The sequence below is a fragment of the Lepidochelys olivacea genome (assembly GCF_965140295.1).
Source record: "Lepidochelys olivacea isolate rLepOli2 genome assembly, chromosome: 2".
NCBI classification, from domain to species: Eukaryota; Metazoa; Chordata; order Testudines; family Cheloniidae; genus Lepidochelys; species Lepidochelys olivacea.
The window spans coordinates 21404566-21425602 of NC_140412.1; the positions used below are offsets into that span (position 1 = coordinate 21404566).

Here is a 21037-nt window from a genome sequence, read left to right on the forward strand (position 1 = left end):
TAGCTGAATGGTATATTGTTTTTACTAAATAAGTAAGGTGTCAATTCTACATAATCTTTTTCTGACGACATCCATACTTGAAATCAAGTCCTTTATTCAAATAACTCCAAAGCAGCTTAAATTAATACTATGGTCTGGCAAAAAATGAATGAAACATTTTAATGCATAAGTGAAATGGGAACTTCTTTAAAAGCTAAATAAGGTAAGCAAAAGGTTGGTTCCTCAAGAATTATTCACTAATGGGAGCAGCAGGTTGGTGTCCTAATACCAGTGAAGTAGAAAGATTAACCATGATATTCTTTAGCCTTTGTCCGGGAGAATTTTCCTACCCTACTCTCCCTATAATAACACAATTGCTGTTAAAAAAACGTTGATCTCATTGCTATAATCCCTATATTGTGCTACTAAGATAAAGCATATTTTGTGTGTATGTAATATCTGCTCATTTGTTTTTAGAATTTCCTCAGTATGTTTCAGAAAAATATACAAAGAGACAGAACTGTACAGGAAGCATTAAGATCTCTTATGAATGTGGTCAGCCCTCTCAAAGGAATTGTAGGTAAGTGCCTCAGATGCAGGCTTCTGGAAAGCTAGTTGTTATAGGATTTCTGAATGTACTTACTCGACGTTTCTTTGTTGCAGCAAATTCTAGCAAAATTTATTCTGCAGCAGTTGCCAAAACTCAGAAGATCTGGGCTGTATATCTTGATGCCATAATGAAGGTACATTTGTTATAACTTTTTTTTTTTTCCACTGCTGAGCACAGTGCACTTCAGGAACTGTGTGGTATTTGTTATTGGGACATTACCCAGGGTACAATCTGGACTGATGAACAGCTGTCCCCCCTCAGTTCTCCAACCTGGGGTGCTTTTTACACTGTTTCACTGTGAGAGCTACTAATTCTGGTCTACTCACACCCAGCCTCCGGTATGTAAGTTACTCCCAGTTATACTTTGAGTGCTATAACCAGCCACTCATGCATTACATAGCAGAGCAACACCAGCAAATTCACAGTCCCAGACGTTCCCCATAATTTTATATTGCCTAGCTCTCTTCTTGATACAAGTTCATATAAAGTCCATCATTTTATTAATAGAAAATTATATGCACAAATCCTCTTATCCCAAATGGAGTTTCTCAAACTCTTCAATCCCAAGCACGCTGGTTTAGATAAAACAATAAAACAAGCTTAATAAGTACAAAAGGTAGATTTTAAGTGATTACAAGTAAGGAGACATAAAAATCAGAATTGGTTACATGAAAATAAAAGTAAAACACGACTAATCCCTAACTTAACAAGGTAAGTGAATTCAAAGCAAAATTCACCACATTTCAGTATTCTTACTGGCTGAATTCCTTTCAGTCAGGATCCCTCCCCCAGTCCAGTGCTGCTTCCTTTGTTCTTCAAGTGTTGTTGATGCCATGAGTAGAGAGAAAGGGAGGAATCATTTGGGGCATCTGCTCCTCTTTCTTACAGCTTTCTCTCTTCTTTGAGAATCATCTCCAGCTGAGGTTCAGGAGACAGAAAGTCTGTGTGGACGGGAACCCTCAGCTGACTTTTTGTCAAGATGTAGATTTTCACCCACATCCTCTTTCCTGCCAAAAAATGGCCACTTAACCAGGCAATGGTCAATTTGATTTTGTTGACACCTGGCTGATGCATTGGCTAACCTTTGTCTTTGGGGAACTGGTTTGTGGCTGCTCCCTCCAGACTTGGAACAAGTCTTGGTAATACCATACAGAGGAATCTTATAACTTTACATGCGATGTTGCCGCACATATTATACCAGGACAATAATGATCAGCAAATTATGAGTTTTCAAATAAGACATACTTTGTGCAATATTTATCATAGTCTTGTAAAAGGGGTGAACATAGGGGTACAGACTGTCACAGTTACATATTTTAATGTAATTATTTTAGAAAAGTAGAATCTGTAATTGTTCTGCCTCTTCCAGTGATCCTGTAGTGTATTACACGTTAAGCAGGACTGAGCCAAGTCAGTAATGGGATGGGAGTTCTCTAAGGAAATCCCAAGGTGCTGCCTAAAGTGGTGCTGGTGAATCTTTTCTTTGTTAGTATTTCCAAATCACATAGCTGCATTGCTAGAGGTGCTGTGTTTCTGAAAGGCAAAACCTATACTTTGGCCGCTTGCGGTCATTAGTGATCCCATGGCATTTTCTGCAAGGGGAGGGGTACTCAGCCCTGGTGTTTGGGCCAAATACCAACTTGAGCAATAACACTTTCTGGCTTAAAATAACTTCTTCAGCTTCAGGCATAAAGCAGGATCTCTCAGAGCTGCTTTCATCACAATGGTGAAGCATTCAACAGTTTTCAAGTGCTTATACTTGCAGTTTGTTGTAGCTCTGTCCAGGGATCTCTTGATGGTATCCAAAAGCTTTTATGTTTGACCCGCTAAACTCTAACAAACACCTCTTTTTCCCTGTCTTGCTGACTTTTATATGTCTGGTGGGTGTTTTACTAGTGTACATTTTACCATAATCAATGACCCCATGACTCTATTATTAAACACATATGAGACTCAAACTGCAAAGTGACTTAAAGATCAATGAAGACTGCAGGAAACTAGAGGAGATTAAGTATTTGGGCGAGGGAATAAATAGCACAGATACAAAATCAGATGACATCAACTAGTTACATCCCTCACGTCACGGGTCTTTTCACCTTGTCCCCTTAATACTTTCTTTTGTCATATATCCAAGCAGTATATGTGGCACAGGTCAAGGAGGGATCAGGATGAAGAGTACAGGAGGGTAGATGTGCTTTGAAACTCTTGCTATATTGAGAAATAGCCCCTAATATGAAAACACTTGAGAATCACTAGTTCAAATTTCTTTCTTAAACTACTCTCTAATGCAGCTGCTCTGGTCTATAGAAAGGCCGCTACATTTCACCTAGATGCAGGGTGCAACTTCGTTGGTGGGCAGATGCTTGATATATAAAATAGTTTATCAGTTTGTAAAGGATTAAGTCTCTCTGGATATAAGGCTTTGTATAAATGTAAGTGGTTACTGTTAAACATGTTTTCTCTCTGTTTTTTGAAAAATTAAACATTGTTTTCGCTACTTCCTTATTATTACTTACTTATTTATTTACCCTTTACAGGTTGGTCAGATGCAAATTTTAAGAAGGCAAATTACCAATGAATTAAATTACTCCTGCAGGTTCGACTCCAAGCATTTGGCAGCCGCTCTGGAAAATCTCAATAAGTAAGAAGCAGCATGCTTTGATAGCATTATAGGTGGTGGTGATCGCTGTTGTGAATTGAGCCAAATTTAAAAAAAAAAAAAAAGTGGGCAAATTTTTGGCAGTTTCGGATTCAGATAACCACTGGCAAAGTCAGAAACAATAGTTGCCATGACTAGCTGTTAATTTAAATGCCAATAAAAAGATAGTTTTTGAATATATTCAATATTTGGATATATCTGAAATGCAAGTCAAACTTAGATAAGAGATATAAACAGTGATGTAAAAATGTCACCATATTCTGTGCTTTCTCACTTCTTCTAATTGTGCAGATCCTGGCTGGTGCTAACACTGAAATACATGCCCTTAGTAAAAGGAGCATCTGAAAAACTGAGAGCAGTTTATTTTTCTTTGATTATTGCTTGTAACAATTTCCAAGAGTCTATATCTGCAACTTTTTACTTTGTTAATATGACCTGTTTCTCAATTGCAGCATGACTTCAGGCTTGCCTATTATTATTATTATTATTTATTATTTTAACTGAACTGTCCATTTATAATGAAATAGATAAAGTTGATCTCTATCTTTTTTGCCATTTTAGAGCAATCTTGGCTGACATTGAAGCCCATTATCAGAATCCGTCATTGCCTTACCCTAAAGAAGACAACACACTTTTGTATGAAATCACAGCCTATCTGGAAGCAGCTGGCATTCATAACCCATTGAATAAGGTCTGATGCATGCTACTGTGTGATATTAGCCAATACATACATTAAGTTCTGATACAAATAAGGTCTATGTTATTTTGGTTTCCTCATGTAGCTTCTGTTGATAAGCATGTAAACACTGTGTGTTCCTTTTTCTTCCCAGATATATATAACTACGAAACGGCTCCCATATTTCCCCACAGTCAACTTCCTATTTCTGATTGCCCAGCTGCCAAAACTTCAGTACAACAAAAATCTAGGTATTGTATAAATTGTTATTACATAAATACAGTTGGACTCTATGTAAATGTAGATGTATTCAAGATATTCGGCTCTTGACTTAAAATGTATGGGCTAGATTTTTTGTTTTTATATATAGCACAAACCAGACCCTCTCTGGCCTCTCTATGTACAACTCCATTTATAACTTACTGTTTAACTGCAATATGTAAGTCGTGATGTGACAAAGGACCTCTTTGTAAATATTTAACAGTGATAATTGAATGTACAAGGCCAAACACAATATAGGTAATATGCACAACCATCTACTTCACCTAACATGAGTAAAGTAATGCAGAAAATGTATTACTGTCCATTAGCTACGGGGTTCTGCTAATGTGGCAGAGAACTTAGATACTAGAAGTACATCTTAAATAGATGGGGAGGTAAGTTTTGAGATTTCATCTTCACCTTTGGAACTGTGAGCCTGATCCAAACCCCATTTTAGTCAATGGAAAGGCTTCAGTTGACTTAATTGGGTTTTGGATTGGGCCCTACAGGATGAGGGGGAAGAGTGCAGGAGAAAATAAGAATATGGCTCCTCATTCTTTAGATTTAGGTGCCGTAAGCTCTGTATTTCCCCTCCTCCTAACCCCTTTTCTCTAAAAAGCTACACCCCAATTAGAAACTTACCTCTTTCAGGCTCTTCCTATTGGTTAGTTTAAAACTACCTAACTTGGGATCTAGTTCCTTGGAGTTGTATGACTGTTAACTAGAGTGAAAAGCCATGTCTTCAGCCCCATATGAATTACAAGGTGGAGAGGGCCCTTCAGGATTTGGGGTGGCTGGGGTTGGATTTGACAAGGTTGATCTGATGCCCCCAAACCCGGGGACCAACATATGAAAAGTAAAAACAGGAATAGCATGAAGCCTCTTGAGAATAACTCTTGTTTGGCTGTGATATAAAGGATGTTTTTGTGAAAATAAAGGGGAAAATGTGGTGGTTTCCTTTCAGGAATGGTGTGCAGAAAGCCAGCAGATCCAATTGACTGGCCCCCTTTAGTGCTTGGACTCCTCACTCTGTTGAAACAGTTCCATTCACGATACACTGAACAATTTCTGGCTCTGATTGGTCAGTTTATTCGCTCAACAATGGAGCAGTGCACAAGGTATCTCTTTTCACATTTATTTTAATGTCCCCTTTTGTGTAGGACTTTCAGTTTATTTGAACATTCTTTTTTTTTTTTTAAGTCTGTAATTTGATTAGAATATGTTTAATCATATATTTAGGTGTCATGTCCTAGTCTCTTTTTTGTGTGTGTGGTGATATCCCACAGTACACTGACCTACATGAATAAATATTATGTGGGAGGTTGGTATTTTTTTAACAAAACTTACCTTAGCTAGTCAAAAAGACAATGTCCAGCTGCTTGAGTTTCATTTGTGTGTGTGTGTGCGCGCATTTGTGTATTATAGCCAGAAGATACCAGAAATGCCTGCTGATGTAGTGGGTGCCCTTATGTTCCTAGAAGATTATGTTCGTTATACAAAGTTACCAAGAAGGGTAAGTAAGAAAACTTGGATTCAGCATGGTGTTGGGAGAGCATTAAAATACACCATATCCTCAACTAGTGTAAACTGGCATCAAAACCGAAGGAAGTACATGGGTTTACACCAGCTGGGGATCTGGCCTATTATCTTGAAAGTATTCTACTGTTAGTCAAAAGCCCTGGCTGTAGGTTTTTACTGCTTACATTTTCCAATCATTAGTTGTAATGGGAGACTGGAATTGGGTGGTCAATACAATAGATGCTTTTCCTGTTATTGGGGACTAGCCTTCATGTGCGTTTTCATCTGTCCTTTTTAAAAGTTTACTTAATCCTCAGAGTCCTTTATTAAAAGAGCTAATTTTGGTTTATGCTGATGTTAGGAATAGTGGTGGTCATGCCTAGCAGTTTAACCCAGGATCAGGGTATCTCTTTGTCAAGACTGACCAGTTAGGCATGTCAAACAAGTGTATCAAGTCCTCATCAGTGCTCAGCATAAGGAACCTTAAAGGACATATAAAAGTGAAAAAAATCTTCTGTCTGCGAATAGGTCACTGTGAAGCCTTTATCCATACCATCTAGAAATTGATTGATTAGCAACTCTGTGTGTCAGTCCAATTGCTTTATACCATTGCTCCCATCTCTGTCACGTCATCCCCACTTTGAAGGGTCATTTAGCTACTATTTCAGCTTTCTGTGAACTTCAGGACAAGAATTCACTTTCTGCTCATCCCATCTTCTAGTGATTGCGTTTGTGAGGGACATGTTACATTAAAAAAAGAAAGACGGTGGTCATGGGATATTTTGCACTCTGAAATGAGGATTATGAGATAAATTGGGTGATGTTGGGTTCTAAATCGAGAGCCATGGGTTTGGGTGGTTTCTAAATTTGGCAAAACAAATTCTTCAATAACAAATTTTACCTAAGGCAATGAAGCCTCCTTCTCAGCCTCTTGATACCAATAAACTAAAGTTTCACATGAAAGGCAGCCATGACAATTTGGATTTATAAAGTTAACTTCGCAGTTTACTATGACTCCAATAATTTATTCATCGCATGATGCAGTTCTGCATCTCACTACAAGTTGTGTCTAATACCATTTGCTATAAACTGTAACACCAGTAACAAGTTGAAAAGTGTGGGGAAGTTGCTGTTTCTGGAAAAGGGCATTGCTAAGCAGTGCTCCTGAGTCAAAGATATAGAATATTCCTCTCCAGATTATCTCCTGTTGTTCCAGCCACTTTGCACTGCCTGGCTGGCATAGCCTGACCTAGATCTCCCTGATGTTGGGGCATGAGGTTGCAGAGCAGAGTGCTCCAATGCTCTGCCAATTCTCAACTACTGTATATGTCCCATAGGGACAACAGACAATTGGTATAAGTTAGAGCATCTCAGGGGATGTTCTAACTTAAGCTGGAGCTACTTACAGCTCCCTGAAACTGTACCCAAACTCCTGTGCCAAGCAGATGTCTGTAGGAAAGAATCTGGGTCTCCGAGTGTGTATATATAGTAGAAACCCAGCTAGTCCACATTGATAACATTGGGCATTTACTTAGTGGGGAACCTACATGTAATATCCATGGGCAGCGTTGTTTGCTGTGTTCATGGCTGGATGTTGCTATGGAATACTTAACAGAGTTACTGTTCTCTGTTTCTTTAGGTTGTTGAAGCACATGTGCCTAATTTCATTTTTGATGAATTCAGAACAGTTCTGTAAATGCGGAAATAAGAATGAGCCAATTACAATTAGCAATTACAAAACAAGTGAACTTGGAGAGGGCAGAGGAAGGAAAAAAATAGCACTTCAGAGCTATGTGTTTTCTGTGTCTAGGGGAATAACCACAAAGGTCTGAATAAAATGTAACTGTCAGCACTAGTCCATGTAACTAATCTTGTTTAAATCATGATATCATATGTGATTTCTATCCCATCCAAGCAGCACACATTTTGTACTGCACATTATAAATGCTGTATGTAATTGTTTATGTACAAAATCATTTAGTTTTATGTTCTAAAGAACTATTTGTGGAAGTTTGACTTTTGTATCACAAGTAAAATAATATGGAAAGCAGTGGATTTGGATTTTTTCACGTATGATGAGTTCCCTACTCAGTACCATCTTGAAGCTGAACACACATTGGAAGAGGATTTAGGCCCTGATTTAGGCCTTGCACTGCTAAAGTCAGTGGTAGCTTTGTCCTTGACCTCAATGAGCAAAGGATCAGGTCCTCAAAGAAATACAGTCTATTAGTGAAGGTTCCTGACTTGCTCCAGCACTCCAGATGTCCACCTCCCTGGGAGTGCAGATCCAAACATAGATTATGAAATTCGCCCCCTCCCTCAAGGTGGAGAGAGGTGTATACACTTCTTATTTTCCCTCTCGCTCCCTCTCCCCAGTTAGAAATTACAGAAACTGGGTTCAATAATAAAACAAATTTTACTAACTATAAAATGCAGATTTTGAGTGGTAAAAGGGGTAACAAACAGAACAAAGCAGATTACTAAGCAAATGAAATCAAACACACACACTAAGCTAGTTTCACTAAAGAAATTGGTTACAAATAGTATCTCTCACCCTAGATATTGTTGCAGGCAATTTGCAACGTTTCAGGGGGTTAGAATTCCATTTATATTCCTTTTCAGACTGGACTCCTGTCTCAGTCTGGACTCCCCCCTTGCCTTCCTTTTTGCAGTCTCTCGGGCAGACAGGCCATATTGAGGAGTCCTGTTTGTCTTCTTCCCCACCCCCCTTAAATAGGGTTTACATAAGGTGGGAATCCTTTGTCTCCCAAACTTGACCCTCCCCACCTTGTCTTGGAAAGTTACAAGAAGTTCCAGGTAATGTTTTAGTATCAGGTGACAAGACCACCTGACTGTAGGATCACAGAGTCCATGAGTCAGTGGCAGTATGGAGAGTCCGCAGGAAAGCCAAGCTTTTCACAGTTCATTGTCATTGCTGATGGGCCATCCGCCCTGTCTGGCTTTTCCATTTTTGTACCTGAAGTGTTAGCAGTGGGTGTCACCCAAAGTAGCATAGTTGAAATACAGATACATAGTCAATAGTCCTAACTTTGGATACAGAAATGATACAGGCGTAGAAATTGGATAATCACATTAAGTAAATCATATCCTTTCCAATGATATATCACATAAACCATCTTGCATAAAGTATATCTCAGTTATGTCATTCATATAGTAAGCATATTTTCATAAAGAGTATGGAATGACACATCACAATTCCCCAGCAGATATTTTAAGTCTCAAATATTTGTTTCGTTGTAATGATGACCTCTTCTTGTTTTAATTGATAATACAGAAAAAGCTTTTTTAATGGGCATGTCGGGGAAACGGGGTGCCGGTAAATTAAAAATGCTGGTTAACTCAGAGGGAGGGGTTTGAAGTGCGGGGTAGGGGTGCAGGGCTGGGCTGTGGGGCACGGGCTCTGGGAGGGAATTTGAGTCCAGGAGGGGCTTGGGGTGCCGGATGGGGGGCAGCGCTCAACTCCGGCAGCTCCCCGCTAGCAGCTCCTTGTCCCTGCTGCTCCTGGCCGAGGCGCAGCCAGGTGGCTCTGCAAGCAGGCATGCTGCCTCCATCTGCAGGCACCGCGCCCCGCAGCTCCCAAGGGGAGCACTTGGGGAGGGGGGAAGGAGGCAGCGTGCCTGCAGAGCTGCCTGGCCGTGCCTCTGCCAGCAACAGCAGGGACAGGGAACTGCTTGCGGGAAGCCGCCAGAGGTGAGCGCCTATGTCCCAACCTCCTTCAAGCCCCCTCCCAGAGCACAACCCACAGCCCCTCCCCAGCCCCCTGCCAGCACCGCACCAACCGCACTTTAAACCGGACTTTCAGTGCAGATCAGAAATGCCATTTTATAGAACTTGCCAGTTGGTGAAGTGCTGGATAAAAGAGCTTTTACTGTAGCTGTTAAGTAATAGAAAGACCGCCGTTGATGATAATGTCCGAAATAATTTTATCAAAAAACATAAGACTTTGATATCAACATTGCTTGTGAAAATAATATGTTTAAAAAATTTGGTTTGTTTCTAGGTGGCCTCATTCTACTTTCATTTATTCCTGGTTTATCCTAATATAATAGGATTGAAATCAGTGCAGTTAAAATGGTGCAAAACTGCTACAAGTGAGATCAGAATCAGTCCCAAGGTATTTTTAAAGTATTTTCCACTTTAAACAATTATTTTTAAATGTGTAAAGAAGCAGTTGCAGTTATGCAGTTATAGAAACACATCAGCGGGTGTATAGATATGCGGTCTTTGGAACAAGTGTCACTTCTGTGAATGATAAGGTTTTTTGTCCTTGTTTCAGTAAACTTGAGGAATTAGGGTTTACATTCATTAGAACTGGTTTAACAAAATACTATTTTAAATGCCATATTAAAAGCTGAGAAATGTTCTAAGTTTATAGTCTCCATGCACTTTTTCAATAAAATTGTTCATAAAAAGAAAGTTAATAGTTCTCACTCAGGGTTACCTCAGCTATTGCAGTAATTTCCTAAATATAAGGGGGAAACTGTGCTATCCCAGACACCTTTCTGTGGCCTCTGCTAACACATGTTGAGTGGAGGATTGTGAATTCCATTGGGGTTTGATTGTGGCAGTTAGGCACTTAAGTCCTTTTGTGAATCGAGCTCATTGTGACTTATGAATTGAATACAAAGCACTTGCATGCACTCCAGAGATGGGATTAATTCAGTGACCATCCCTCAGTATTGTCATTGTGGTCAGAATTAAACTACCAATTCCATAAAGAGAGTACTGTAGCTGGTATTTGTAATATTTAAATGTTTTGTACATTAATTAATAGGGGCAGGATAGCCCTAGCAGGTAGGAACAAAACTGCTTACGTTTTCCAGTCATTAGTACTCACCCTCTGGTGTAGCTGATATTAATGTCCTCCTCAAAATAATATCCAGCTGCTAGAGGCCACGCTTCTTGTGATGTCTGTGTAAGTGCAGTACCTGCCAGAGGTTTGTGGCTTAACAGCATCAGAGTGTGAGAGGGATAACCCAGGCTGGTGGGATAGAGGGCTCAGTGGTCCCACAGTTTAGGTTGCACCCTGGAGACCCCGTCATACCCACCCAAACAGGGGCACCAGAACAGGGGGGCCCAAGGGTCCATGGCCCGCCCACTTTTTGAAAGTGGATGGGCCTGCCCCTCCACTTTTCACCACAGGCTCAGCCCTCCTGCCCCTCCTCTTTCCCCCGAGACCTTGCCCCCCAGCCAGGCTGGAAGTAGAGCCCGGCCTGGGAGCTTGGACAGCTGTGGGGAGCTGTGAACCCTCCACCTGCCCAGGGTGGGTGGGGACCTGAGAGCAGGCCCTTTAGGTGCCTAAATGCCACAATCAAACCCCACTGGAATTCACAATCCTCCACTCAGCTACTGCCAAACATGTAGGTGCCTAAGTGCCAAGCGAGTTTAAATTTTTACAGTGAAAGTTCCCAAGGCATCTATGTTCTACCTCTAGGCATGCACACTACAGCCCCATGCCTGGCATCCAGCTGTCTATGCTCCAGAATGATTCACAACCTGGGGGGAGGTAAATATTCCTTTGCCTGGGGGGCCCAATCCAGGAAGAATAACTGAGTTACATGAATGATTCTTCAACCACTCATGAACCATCAATAGGGAAGCTCCAGCCAATTCCCCACAGCTCCTCAGCCTTACACACCAGAACTGTATCATCTAACACTGGTTAGAAGCCTGACCAGTGTACGCTCATTACCCAGTCCGCCCCTCCCTGAATGTGGAGAGAACGCACAGTAGGCTTTGTAAACTGAGCTGAGTTTTCCCAAGCACTTCAGCCAAAAAACACTGTTTTAGGTAAGCTATAAAACAGATTTATTAACTACAGAAAGATAGATTTTAAGTGATTATAAGTAGCAGGCATAGAAGTCAGAGTTGATTATCTAAGAGATAGGTAGATTGATGAGATAGGATAGAATGGATTTCCAATTGAAAGATTATTCTTCATTCAGATTACATTGCTAGGAAGAATTTCATAATATTTAACTTACAATTTATTTTTGTTCAGGTTCATCCCATTATTCCTACTTAAATGCCCTTTTAACACCCTATCAAATTTCTTTCCCTTCTTGGTGTTTGCACCTTTCATAAATTAGTGCATGGTTGCCATATGCACCATCAGTTTTTGTGCTGATTACACACTCTGAATACTGAACCAGCTTTATGATATAATCTATAACATCATAGTTAACTCATGAAAATTCTCATTTCCTGCACAGTGTGGCATAAGCACTTCCTATTGCAAGAGAGTGAGACCATGACAGAATTTTTGTTCAGGTGAGATCTATAGTCTCTCATACTCAGAATTCTCCTATTTATATTCATAGTATCCTCTCTAGGTTTGTGCCTAATTTCAAGTCACCCTCCCACCCCCCAAAAAAAACAAAAAACAAAAAAAACATGAGAGATTCAGAAGTTCAACTCAAACGCAAAATTGATTTTTCTCGTATTCAGTATTCCTTTAAAGAGCATTTATCATCTCATTGGTTAAAATCAATGATCAGTATGGTATGTTAATTATCTCTATAATGCTCAAATCGAAGAATTTAGATATGTCCAGTTTTTCCTCACTGAAATGTATAAATGTAATTTAATTAGCTGACCAAGTGAGTGAGTCCCTAAGCTCAACTCAGCAGTGTTCCCCGTCCCAGATCTCACCTCTGACCCTTTCCATGTTGTTATTGTTATTGTTGGGTCTGAGACCCTGACTGGTCTTCACCACTCTGACAGCTATAGCGTTTTCTATGAGTTGGGAGAAACTCCCCCTAGTAAGCTTGGACATTTTAATTGGCAGAGGCTGTCAGTTTGTCCTGAGTCTGAGACTGATCCGCAGTTCAGTGAAGTCAATAGCAGAATTTCCACTGATCTCACTGGGGAATCATAGAACTGGAAGGGACCTTGAGAGGTCATCTAGTCCAGTCCCCTGCACTCAAGGCAGGACTAAGTATTATCTAGAACATCCCTGACAGGTATTTGTCCAGTGGATCTGGCTGATTGTTAAAATATGCTTCCTATCATCTGTACACATCTATTTCCCCTCTCCCCCAGGCTGGCCCTGCTCACTAGTCTTACAGACTCCTAAGGTTGAAGACAATATAACAGAGACTCATGAAAATGCACTCCAACTGTTAAGCAAAGGTTTATGTTTGACACTGCAAGAAGCTTGGCTTCTAGTAGCTGGCAAGCTGGATATTATTGTGAGGAGGAGATTAGTATCAGCTACACCATCAGGTGAATACTTTTCTATCCAAGTCTCTCACTCAGGAATGGGTGATTGGGGAGGAGGTCTCCTCAAGCACTCTTACAAGATTATGGCAGTTTGAGGGCACAGACTCAGCTTCACCCACAAATGTTGAGATAGGCAAAATATATGATGTTGAAGAGAAAAAGGAACATTTCAGAACCTTCTGAAGAGTCACTCTGGGGTCATTTCCAGAACAGCACTGGATTGGGGAGGGCTTTCAGGTTACTCTGCTCTGATTCATTCCTCCCTGATATGAATCTGCATTTGCTAGCACACCGTGAAATTCTGTTTTCATGGCAACATCTGGAAAGGACATAAATAGTAGTGAGTAGCTGTCTCTAGGAGTTTAGTCAATGCTGCCATGGAAACCACCTTTGCTATTTTTTGGAGAAAACCTCCTAACTTCCCTTTTCCTGTTTTCATCTTTGGCCTTCCTGACATGCACCACAGCCTCCTCCAGCATCCAGTGCCTTCCCCAGAGTCTGCACCCAGCCCTACATCCAGTGCTGGCTCCTTCAGGCTTTCTTCCCCTCTTCCCATACCCAACACTTCCAATGGCAGCCATCTTGCCTAAGACACCACTCGAATTAATAAGGCTGGGAACAGGTCCTTGGAGTTGGGAGAATTTAGGGAAACTCCTACCTGTTTAGTTTCACTCAGCTGAGCAATGACTGTGTCTCCTGGAGTCCCTAGCATTGTTTACATGCTCCCCTATGCCCAACCAGGATCCCAGCACCACAAATTAGCCCTTCTCTTGCTCCCTACAACCTATGTCTGCCCTCCTTTAGCTAATTTTTTAAAACATTTCTTGATTTTGCATTTAGGAGGATGCTTTGAATACAAACAGGGATACCAGGCCCTCTGGAAGGAGCACTCGCCGGTAGCAAACTGAGTGCTTGGTCTGTCCGTGCCAATCACTCAGTAATAGAATTGGTTCCATTTCCTGTGCAACATTTGTGAGGAAAAATTCCTCTTTGAAATTTATCAGATGGAAAATTTCCCCCCAAAATTTTTCTAAATCAAATGAAACAAATATTTTCATTTTGTTTTGACGTCAAATGATTTCTTTCCGTTTTGAAAACCAAAAAAATAGTTTTCTATTTTCAGGGTTCCCCCTGGCCCCCTCTTTCTTTCCCATTTTTTTCTTTCCCTCTTTTTTCCTCACCCCCCTGGAAAAGGCTAAAAAGGATGACTGTGACGAGAAGCCCCGTCTTCACACTATTGGTCTCTAACTGGGAAAAGTTGTGACAGTGAGAACGTGTAGGAAAAAATAGGAAACAAGAATATTATTTCCAGCAAGGGAGAAATAGGAACAGTTTTGGTCAAAAAATATTCAACCAATCCTACTCTCTTTGAAAGTGTCCTGCATGGACTTTCTGGTATTGACGACAGAGAGCACCCCCTCTGAAGGTCTCTAGTCTGACAGTGTGTTTGGGAGACGGGGAGGATATTTTTTGAAGACACAATCGCACCATCTTCTCATTTACACTTCCTCTAAGCCAAATGCCTGCAGCCCAGTATCTCTCTGTCCTTAAAGTCTTTTGATTTGTTAACAATTACTACTTTATCTAAGCAGGATCAATGTTTGGTTAATAGGCAGTGCAGTTGTAGCCATGTTGGTTCCAGGATATTAGTGCAACAAGGTGAGTGAGGTGATCTCTTTTATTTGGCCAACTTATGTTGGTCAGAGATACAAGCTTTCGAGCCACACACAGCTGGAACAGATTGTTTCGCATAAGTAGTTAACACATATTCTAAGGGACCACTCCAGTCTATACATGGAAGAACACGTAGGAAAAGGAAGGGATTCCTTATTCTATCTGTAACCCTTCTGCCAGGTGGAGCCGGCAACAACCAGGGCTGGGTTCAATGTCTAAGGGTTCCTTTTCAACAATACAACATAGAAAATGGCTTGAGCCCCCACCCAGTAACCTGGGACAATTATACACCACCCCGTTGGCGCCTCTAGAGGCAATTCTTCCGCTCTCACAAGCACAGAGCCTGAGTGTAGAAAATAAAGTTTTAATAGAAGGAGGGAATTTGGGAAAACGCCACAAGCAGGCTTCATCAACATAAAACCATGAACAAAAGGCTCACCCCAGTGTCCTTTTGCCTCAGGTTCTTAAGTCCAGCAACCAAAAGTTTCTTTAACATGCCCCTCCCTTCCTTGCACCCCACTCACAGTTGTTGTCCTCTGCCAATGCAGACCCAGAGTTCAGAGATGCAGCTGCAGAGTTCACCTCCCACCCTGGCTGGGGGTGAGTGGTACCTGGCTTGCCTTGCTGTCAGAGCCCTTAACTCACCACTCCACTCACTGCCCTGCTCTGCCCGCCACTCTGGGATGTCTTGAGGGCCCAACGCTCAACACAGCTCTTGCTGAGTTCAGCTGTTAGCATCTCACTCCGAATGCACAGTTTCTTGTGTCAGAGACACTGTCCCAAAGCAGGTTACTGACTATCCGTGATTTCAGTGATGTGACACATAACAAGATTCTAAATTGATGCTTAATCAGCTCTGTTATTGCACAGTGGAGAAAAGAAGGGTCAAATGGTGTCTAGGCCCTTCATGCAGGAGCGCTCATGCAGACCCTGTTTACATATCTGAGTGAGTAGGGTTACTTGTCCTTATTGATGTCTGTATCATCAAAGAGACTGAATCCTCTTGTCTAGCGACTTCTTAATGAGATAGAAAACATGGTGAGTATAGATCCGCTAACAATAGATCATTAGTAAGGCTATGTTTTAGTCACAGGTATTTTTAGTAAAAGTCAGGAACAGGTCACTGGCAGTAAACAAAAATTCACGGCCCATAACCCATCCATGACTTGTACTATATACTCCAAACTAAAACCTGGGCCAAGAGGCCTCAGGTGCTCTGGGGAGGGCAATCTGGAGGTGCTGCGGGTGCTGGGGGGGAAGGGTTGAGGGAGGCTCGCAGGCTTCCTCCCTGGCTCCAACCAGCATGTCCCTGCAGCTCCTAGGGGGGAGGGAAGGCAAAGGGGGGCTCCCCACCCTATCCCCATCATGACCTCTGGCTCCACAGCTCCCATTGGCTGCCGGTTTGGGCAGCGCATGGAGCCCCTTGGCCCCTCTGCCGAGGAACAGAAGGGACATACCGGCCACATCCGGGGAGCCCCTCGACGTAAACGTCACCCCAAACCCCAGCCTTAGCCCCCCCACACACACCCAAATGCCCGAGCAGCGGCTGATTTAGCTGACTCCAGGGCTGCCAGATCTGCTCAGGCAGTCCCGGAGCTAGCCGCACTGGCCATTGCAGAAGTCACAGAGCCTTAATCATTACCAAAAAAATGACGCTCTCTGTTTTCTACACACTAATGCCAAAGAAGAGCTTAGAATCATAGAATATCAGGGTTGGAAGGGACCTCAGGAGGTCATCTAGTCCAACCCCCTGCTCAAAGCAGGACCAATCCCCAATTAAATCATCCCAGCCAGGGCTTTGTCGAGCCTGACCTTAAAAACTTCTAAGGAAGGAGATTCTACCACCTCCCTAGGGAACGCATTCCAGTGTTTCACCACCCTCCTAGTGAAAAAGTTTTTCCTAATATCCAACCTAAACCTCCCCCAACTTGAGACCTACTCCTTGTCCTGTCCTCTTCTACCACTGAGAATAGTCTAGAACCATCCTCTCTGGAACCACCTCTCAGGTAGTTGAAAGCAGCTATCAAATCCCCCCTCATTCTTCTCTTCTGCAGACTAAACAATCCCAGTTCCCTCAGCCTCTCCTCATAAGTCATGTGTTCCAGACCCCTAATCATTTTTGTTGCCCTTCGCTGGACTCTCTCCAATTTATCCACATCCTTCTTGTAGTGTGGGGCCCAAAACTGGACACAGTACTCCAGATGAGGCCTCACCGATCTCGAATAGAGGGGAATGATCACGTCCCTCGATCTGCTCGCTATGCCCCTACTTATACATCCCAAAATGCCATTGGCCTTCTTGGCAACAAGGGCACACTGCTGACTCATATCCAGCTTCTCGTCCACTGTCACCCCTAGATCCTTTTCCGCAGAACTGCTGCCTAGCCATTCGGTCCCTAGTCTGTAGCTGTGCCTTGGGTTCTTCCGTCCTAAGTGCAGGACTCTGCACTTATCCTTGTTGAACCTCATCAGATTTCTTTTGGCCCAATCCTCTAATTTGTCTACGTCCCTCTGTATCCTATCCCTGCCCTCCAGCGTATATACCACTCCTCCCAGTTTAGTATCATCTGCAAATTTGCTGAGAGTGCAATCCACACCATCCTCCAGATCATTTATGAAGATATTGAACAAAACCGGCCCCAGGACCGACCCCTGGGGCACTCCACTTGACACCGGCTGCCAGCTAGACATGGAGCCATTGATCACTACCCGTTGAGCCCGACAATCTAGCCAACTTTCTACCCACCTTATAGTGCATTCATCCAGGCCATACTTCTTTAACTTGCTGACAAGAATACTGTGGGAGACCGTGTCAAAAGCTTTGCTAAAGTCAAGAAACAATACATCCACTGCTTTCCCTTCATCCACAGAACCAGTAATCTCATCATAGAAGGCGATTAGATTAGTCAGGCATGACCTTCCCTTGGTGAATCCATGCTGACTGTTCCTGATCACTTTCCTCTCATGTAAGTGCTTCAGGATTGATTCTTTGAGGACCTGCTCCATGATTTTTCCGGGGACTGAGGTGAGGCTGACTGGCCTGTAGTTCCCAGGATCCTCCTTCTTCCCTTTTTTAAAGATTGGCACTACATTAGCCTTTTTCCAGTCATCTGGGACTTCCCCCGCTCGCCACGAGTTTTCAAAGATAATGGCCAATGGCTCTGCAATCACAGCCGCCAATTCCTCTAGCACTCTCGGATGCAACTCGTCCGGCCCCATGTACTTGTGCACGTCCAGCTTTTCTAAATAGTCCCTAACCACCTTCATGAAAACTGTTTGGGGTAGCAATTAGCAAGCCCCAGAAATAGTCAGGAATACTGGCAAAACCACTGGGGACAAAAGTAAATATCTGAAAGAGAATAACAATTCTTTCGTAGATAAATAATGGGACGAGTTGATAGAGATGTAGTGTTTAGTCTGATTTTTCATGAACCTCCTGATGCTTTGGACCTTCCGACTCCTGGCCTTTTCTTTTCCTCTTTTGATTTCAAACTGAATGAAACCTCATTCTTTTGTACTGACAACACATCCCCCCCCCCCAGCCAATTTTTCACAATCTTTTCCTTTTTTTATATTTAACCAGATTCCATGCCAGTTTTAAACTTTGGAAAATAAACACTGAAAAATTCCCAGATTTTCTTTTTACAAATAAAAAGGGAAAATACAGAACACTACTTAAAAGCAAGGCTATAGAGCCATAGGCTTTCCATTCAACCGGACCAGAATCCGGATAATCCCTGTCAAAACTTCTAATCGCTATTCACGTGGATGAAAGTGGCTCGGCAGTGTGTGACCTAGAGGACAGTAGGTGACAGGTTCTAGGTTTCTCAGAGAGCAAGAATGGTGGGAATACTGGCTACTATCCTGCTGCTCTCAGCTTTGCCATGCGGGAAAAGACAAAATCTTCCCAAGCACCAGTGGCTCCGGTGGCGTTAGCAGGGAAGCGTCATCTATTTGTTCCAGCGTGAAGGACAATAGGCAGGTGCCATGGTGGGAAGAATGGTCAGACTTCATGAAGGAGTGAGAAATAGCTATTCAGATGAAGTAGAACAAGCAAAAGTAAAAAGACAAGCTTTTGATGGTAAACCCGCTGACTGCAGAGACTAGGAGCAAGGACATAATGGAGACACAGCATGCACACAAAGAAAGCCCTTCTCTAAAGCCTTCTGAGAGATACAGCCCAGTCACACAACACCTGAAAGCTCATGGAGCATTTCACTGCTGAGAGCTCAGTACACAAAACCCACCAGGGCCACAGCTCCCAGCAGCCCCAGCCAAGCTTTTCTTCATACCCAACAACAGGACAAGTTCAAAGCTAACCACTCAGACTGTTTCATTCCCTTGCTCTGCTCAGGGAGGGCAAGACACTCTTCCACAGCAGAAAGCAGCTGCCTCAGAACAGCACTATCTGCCCTTGTCATGCTCAGAAAGAAACACTACAGCTCCTCATCGTGGTTAGCAAGACCAGGCTTTTACAGCCACCCTTCTCCAGTCACCAACTAGAGAAATGACCCCTGAAAGTATAGCCTTAACCAACACCCACCCTGCCAGTCACAGACCGTTCCGGCACATTCTCCTCTACCTGCTGGTTGCTACAATTTGGCCTTCACAAGACAGAGAGCACTACGAGAAGCCCCACGTGAGCAGATCCTGGCTCTCAACTCTGCCCTCCATGGCTCCCTTCCATAGGCTGCCTCTCAAAGCAAAGCGGCTCAAAGTAGCCATCCCCTTTCATTTGCATAAACTGAAGACACAGGCAGGCCACTCCACCAATCTTCTCCCTGCTCCCTTCTCTGCAATGCCTAAGACAGCAATCCTCTAGTTGGCCGAGCCAAGAGCTCTCTAGAAACGACAGCCTATGCAGTTTGGGACACCCAGAGCATGTTTCTTTGGCACCAGAGACCAAACTGGAGACGGTCAGCAGTGGGGAACCAAGCTCTCCAACGAGGGGTGTTTCCTGAACCTGGGGGCCAGCCTTACCATTCTTCAGGGAGCAGGAGCGTTGACATCGAAAAATGTTTGGGAACCACTCCGGAAGCACAGACTTAAAAGGAGTATCCTGCATTTTTGGGGTGGTGTTTTGGTTTTTTTTACCAATTTGCACTGATAAATTAGCAGGCTTATTTTTTAAAGGAGTTCAGGTTTTACTGATTTACACCTGTTTATCAAACCACTCAATGTTGTTTTCAGGTACTTATTTTTGTTAAACTCTAACACTAACAGTTGTACATCAGGTGAACGCGGTAGAGCAGTGGTTTTCCTCCCGAGAAACAAGGAGTGACTGGGAAGATTGCATCGTTTTGCAAGTTTTGGATGAGAAGGAGTGACTGCAAAACTTTTGTGTGCACAAGGCCACTTTCCTGGATCTGGTATGGAGCTTGCCCCAGCCCTGCACCACAGTGACACCAAAATGACACTATGTGCTCATAGTGGAGAAGTGAGTGGCGATTACTGCATGGAAGCTTGCAACATCAGACTGCTTCTCGTCAGTGGGGAATCAATTTGGAGTCAGGAAATCTACCGTTGGGGTTGCTGTGATCCAAGAATGCATGGCCATTAATTGCCTTCTGCTAAAAAGGGTTGTGATTTTGGGCAACATGCAGGAGATACTAAACAGTTTTGCTGTAATGGGGCACCCAAACAGTGGTGGGGCAATAGAAGGTATGCATATCCCTATCTTGGCACCAGATCACCTTGCCACAGAGTACATACACAAAAAGGGCTATTTTTCTATGGTGTTGCAATCACTTGTGGATGTTTTACTGACATCAGCGTGGGATGGTCCAGGAAGGTGTATGATGTGTGCTTCTTTAAGAAAACAGGCCTGTTCAGAAAGTTGCAAGCAGGGACTTTTTTTCCAGATGGCCAAATCACCATTGGAGATGTTGAAATGCCAATAATGCTTCTGGGAGGCACAGCCTACCACTCACTTCTGTGGCTCACGAAGACACACACCGGACATCTGGATGGTAGAAAGGAGCACTTCAACAATAGGCTCAGCAGGTGCAGAATGACGGTTGAATATGACTTTGGCCACTTGAAGGGGTGCTGGTGCAATTTATTCACGAGTTTAGACCTCAGCGAAAAAGATATCCCCATGGTGATAACTGCCTGCTGTGTGCTTCATAATATCTGTGAAGCAAAGAGGGATAAGTTTCCCCAGGGGTGGGGCATAGATGCGGATAGGATATCTGCTCATTTTGAGCAACCAGATACCAGGGCTTTAGAAGAGCTCAGTGGTGAGCTATGCAATTCAGGGAGCCTTTGACAAAACATTTTAATAATGACCTATGGTAATGTGTGTTGATTTCTGTGTGGTGCCTGCTAATGTATTTTTGGCATCCTGCTCTGAACTTTCTTGTGACTGCTGTGTGTGTAGTAAGGTAAGCTTTGAAATGCCCCTCTTGCTTTGATCTCAG

General features: G+C 42.8%; 1 protein-coding gene across 4 annotated transcripts in view; it reads left to right on the forward strand.

Annotated features, from left to right (window-relative positions):
• WASHC5 (WASH complex subunit 5) overlaps positions 1–21037 on the forward strand; it is a 69944-nt gene that overhangs the window by 27976 nt on the left and 20931 nt on the right. For 2 of the 4 annotated variants that reach the window (XM_084619527.1, XM_084619526.1), the window contains exons 22-29: positions 457–559; positions 643–722; positions 3127–3230; positions 3810–3939; positions 4079–4175; positions 5150–5303; positions 5611–5698; positions 9725–9838. In XM_084619527.1, the coding sequence (XP_084475653.1) occupies positions 457–559; positions 643–722; positions 3127–3230; positions 3810–3939; positions 4079–4175; positions 5150–5303; positions 5611–5698; positions 9725–9838 (870 nt within the window). Of the gene's footprint in view, positions 1–456; positions 560–642; positions 723–3126; positions 3231–3809; positions 3940–4078; positions 4176–5149; positions 5304–5610; positions 5699–7342; positions 9085–9724; positions 9839–11936; positions 11994–21037 lie in introns of those variants that run through there. The other 2 variants (XM_084619525.1, XM_084619528.1) reach the window with 2 other exon arrangements.